The sequence below is a fragment of the Trypanosoma grayi genome (genome assembly GCF_000691245.1).
Source record: "Trypanosoma grayi strain ANR4 Tgr_411_V1, whole genome shotgun sequence".
Taxonomy (NCBI): Eukaryota; Euglenozoa; class Kinetoplastea; order Trypanosomatida; family Trypanosomatidae; genus Trypanosoma; species Trypanosoma grayi.
Genome location: NW_008826030.1, coordinates 10,844 through 15,003, shown reverse-complemented (window position 1 = coordinate 15,003; position 4,160 = coordinate 10,844). Strand labels below are relative to the sequence as shown.

Sequence of the window (4,160 nt, the reverse complement as noted above, 5' to 3'; positions counted from 1 at the left end):
CTCTCTCTCTCTCGTCGTTGTCGTGCTGTGCACAGCAAGGCAAAAAGGAGCCGATAGGCTAAAGTGAAGTATAACACTCGACGTTTCTGCGGCAACATGTGCGTCGCTTTTAGCATAACGAAGCACCTCATATTCCTGATTCTTCAGGCCATTGTTTTTCTTGCTGTTCTAATTGCCACACCGCTAGACATCTACCGGTCGCTCTTCTCGGACGCCTGCTACACTATGTGGGGCTACAAGCCGGACTGTGGCAGTGAAACGATACGAACGAGGTGGTCATGCAAACAGAGGCGTGACACGATAAGCACGGCAGCCGCCTTTGCCATCATCAGCATATTTCTCGCACTCATAAATAGTGCTCTTGCTGCACTTTCACTCTTCTGTAAAATGCGGCTGTCAAATATGATTCTTTTTCTGTTGAGCATGCTCATCGTTTTAACACTTATGGTGTGCTGGGCCTGCATTGCGAACGTATACAATGAGCCCATGTGTGATAAGAAGCGGAACAAAGCCATTGGCGACTCCTACGGGTATGGTGTGGGGTTTGGCCTTTTGTTGGCATCGTGGTTCGTGCAGATACTCGCCTCGGTTGTCTCCGGCGTAATGGTTTTGTTTTAGCGAGGAAAAGAAGAGTGAATCGTTTTCTTCGCTTTCAGTTTGACCAAATATGAGAAACTTCCAAGTGCGTATTACCCTTTCTACGAAGCCGTGTGGGGCTTTCTTGTTGTTATGCCTTTTGTTTATTTCTGTTGTGAGTATAACGGCCTGCCGTGCATTACTGTCATTGTTGAGATGCTACTCCATGTGTAGTCTTCACTGTGTGTATGCTGGCAGGCGCAGGCACACATGCACTGGGCGCCCTCGCCGCACCCCACCGTGCTGTTATTCTTCTCTCCGTTCAAAGACTGTGTCGTGTGTGTGTGTGTGGTGTTGAGGGAAGGGGAGGGGCGTCTCACAATGGCAGCCGTGGTGCGCCGCTACTTCTACTACCTTAACGAGCGCGGTCACCTCTTCCATGTGTTCGACATAAAAGGGCTCGTTGAGGGCACGCGCATCCCGTCAGGGCCAACGCACCTACGCGACCGGGCGTTTCTTGACTTCTTCTACCTGCGCCTGCAGTACAGCAGCTTGGCCAACTTCACGGAACCTGGCAGTGAGTCGGAGGAGGTGTGCTTGGACGACGGCACTGTTCTGTGGCCGCAGGAGTTCCTTCATCACTTTCCGTACGTGAGTATTTGTGGCAAGGAGATGAATTTTCTTAAGGTGCAGGATGCTCCGGTTGTTTTTACCGACTACAGTTTTAACCGCACGGTTTGCAACGAGTTGAGTGGAATTCTCCTTTTTGGCGAGTCGCTGCAGGAGCCACTTCAGCCAGCCGCGCTGACCGTCACGCGTGAGGGGAAGCTGCTGCACCCCATTACAACGCTGAAGAAACTTCGGCGCGGTGCTCCGCTCGCTGATCCGCGCGGCTTGGTGGGTGCGCAGGTGGGGTTAAAGTTGGGCTTTGACTTTGTCTGCGAGGAGCTTGACAGTGACGGGCATTACGTCCTGGAGTGGGGCGGAAAGAAGTGTGTTATTCCTTTCGCCGATGAGTGACAGGTGTAAGAAAGAGCATAAAGAATGTTTTGTTGTTGTTGTTGTTGTTTGCTTTTTTTGTGTGTAACACTTGTTATTGTTACTGCTTTTTTTTTATGAAGAGTGGTACGTTTGAGTCGTTCGGTTTTGGCTATGTTACTGAAGATCGATTATGCGTAGATATATACATATAGATATATATATATACATGTATGTATGTATGTATGTATGTNTATATATATATATATATATATATGTTCGTCTGAGCTTGTGTATTTGGTATGGCCTAGGAAGCTCTCATGGTGTGGGTACATTGCGACGATTTATGCATCATTGAAGCCTACATCGGTTTTTCTCTCTTCTCATATTATCTCTCTCTCTCTTGTTCTCGGTTTATGGAAGGAATAGAATTACATAGGTGTGTCAGGCATTGTTGTTTGATCTCCTGTAATGACAAGCAGCAACTCTAGAGCGGTGCCCGGGACGCAGCTGTCTTGCCGTGTGTTGTACGCTACCATCGCAGGGGACCAGCCACCCGGCTGTCTTCCCGGCACCTGCGTAAGGATGAGTGGTGATGGGCCTATTCTGCTTGACCACGTCATGCGTGTGGCACGGCGCTACGTTTCTGGTGAGGCACCAGAACCATCAATAGCAACAACGGTGTCACCGGCGGTCCCTGTGAGTGCTGTGGTGGACGGAAAGGTGCTGGCGGAGAACGCAGAGTTGCGCTGCGCCCTGGAAGATCTGCGCCAGCAGGCTCAGCAGTGCCAGCGAGACTTGGAGACGCGCACGCAGCAGTTGGACCTCCGAAAGCAGGAGGTGCAAGCTCTACAGAACAAGCTCCGTGTTGTGCATGTCGAGGCTAAGAGGCGTGGGTATAACTTCCATGATTTGTCGGACCGTGTAAGCAGCAGAAGCAGTGATACTAGAAAAACGTACGACTCAGATAAGCATCATGGAGGCCGTGACTCAACGCCACCGCGGAGTTCGAGAAGCGGTTGTAGCGGCAGCGGTACAGGAGAATACGTGCGGCCGCCGCTCCCCCCGCTACGGGTGGATATGGCGGCATCAGGCAGTATTGCCCCTATAACAGCATCGATTATACCAGCAGCAGCAGCAGCAGCATCGTCGCCAACACCTCCACCGCTGCCACCATTATTTCAGCAGGCATATGTGCAGAACATGAGGCCGGCCGATGACGGCACAACCAACGTCGTTATCCCCCCGCCGAACCCGGGGGTGCCAGAGAGCGCGCTGGGTTGCCTCACGGGCGGTGGCGATGTGCGGAGGGGTGTTTCCGAGCCCGTCCATCCTCAAACGCTGGCGGCAGTGGCGGTGGCTGAGGTGGTCGAAGACAAGGAGGGCGTGACGACGAGCAGCAGGGCGGCGGTGGCCAGCGCACCTCAACCAGTTGCCAGTCGCAAGAACGGCGCGGCAGCTTCTCCTATTATGCCACAGCACCTCGTCAGTCAGAGCCCCGGCGCGATGCTATTCTGTCGCCACTGCCGCCTGTTTCTGGCGCCGCATCAGGTCAGCGTGACGAACCACCTGCAGAGCGAGGGCCACCAGAGCTGTCTGGGCTCGCCGATGGCCACTGGACCGACGTATACTCAATTTGGCAAGTTGGTGCAGAAGATGCCGTCCTTCATTGGGCCGGTGACGGTCGTGTCTGAAGAGCAGAAGCGGCGCGAGGCGGCGGCGGGCAACGCATTCTTTGAGAGTGGATTTGATATTGTGCACTCCACCTGTACGATTTGCCAGGAGGCCGTCACAACACAAAGCTATAAGGTGCATGAGTCGCTGGCAACGCACCGGCGACGGGCGGCGGAAGCAAAGGAGGACGGCACTGCGTAGCCGCACGGAAGCACGTACGCGAATTTGCCTCCGCGCAGGCATGTGCTTGATTAGCCGTCTGTCCCGCTTGATTCTAACTCCAAAAGGGTGAATGAGCGATGGGTGCGTCTCCACATCAGCTCATGATTATTAACCAAAAAGAAAAAAAAACGAGATCATTGAACCCGGTGTGTCTGCGAGCATCTTGTCGTCTAAATAACTTCACTGTTCCAAAGAGTACGGAGGTGAGGAAGGCTGTCGGGCGAGCGTCCCTTTCAAGATTGTGTTTCTTTTTTTTTTTTTTCATTGGGTGTTGCTTTCTTAAAGGGTGGAGGGTTGCATTCTGGATGCTAGCAGATGAGTGGTGTGAGCCACACCGGTTCTAGTGGCGTGCACGGTGCACAGCAGCTCTTTCAATTGGAGCAGTACGACCGTTGTGCGGCACTGGTGGAGCAGTTGCTTCTCAGTGAAGCGCAGACTGGTCTTCTTGATAAATGCACACTTCTCCATCTTCTGGCGATGAGTCTCCTGCGCACGGGCCACCTCACGCGTGCCAAGGAGGTGTTACAGCGGCTTGGCGAAGCCCTCACGCAGTGTGAAGAACTCACTCACGACGAAAGAGAAGCCTGGCGAGCCTGCTATCTCGCCGATAAGGGTGAAATGCTGGAGTGCGAGGGTCACCTACTGGAGGCAGAACGCGCCTTTACAGATGCGTCTTTGATTCAGGCTGTGGTCGGTTATAACTATTATGA

The 4,160-nt window shown here is 53.1% G+C and overlaps 4 protein-coding genes across 4 annotated transcripts; all 4 read left to right on the top strand.

Annotated features, from left to right (window-relative positions):
- Nucleotides 1–96: 96 nt before the first annotated feature.
- DQ04_04111070 (amastin-like surface protein-like protein) lies at nt 97–618 on the top strand (the record flags this gene model as incomplete). Its single annotated transcript, XM_009313344.1, has 1 exon — nt 97–618. The coding sequence occupies one exon, from the start codon at nt 97–99 to the stop codon at nt 616–618; it is 522 nt and encodes a 173-aa protein (XP_009311619.1).
- Nucleotides 619–957: 339 nt separating this feature from the next.
- Nucleotides 958–1,596, top strand: DQ04_04111060 (putative UPF0598 protein C8orf82; the record flags this gene model as incomplete). Its single annotated transcript, XM_009313343.1, has 1 exon — nt 958–1,596. One exon carries the CDS (start codon nt 958–960, stop codon nt 1,594–1,596), a length of 639 nt encoding a protein of 212 aa, XP_009311618.1.
- Nucleotides 1,597–2,139: 543 nt separating this feature from the next.
- Nucleotides 2,140–3,429, top strand: DQ04_04111050 (hypothetical protein; the record flags this gene model as incomplete). Its single annotated transcript, XM_009313342.1, has 1 exon — nt 2,140–3,429. One exon carries the CDS (start codon nt 2,140–2,142, stop codon nt 3,427–3,429), a length of 1,290 nt encoding a protein of 429 aa, XP_009311617.1.
- Nucleotides 3,430–3,765: 336 nt separating this feature from the next.
- Nucleotides 3,766–4,158, top strand: DQ04_04111040 (hypothetical protein; the record flags this gene model as incomplete). The annotated part of the gene is made up of 1 exon (XM_009313341.1): nt 3,766–4,158. A coding segment is annotated over one exon (393 nt), but the record flags the coding sequence as incomplete, so codon positions are not given.
- Between the last annotated feature and the right edge of the window lie 2 nt (nt 4,159–4,160).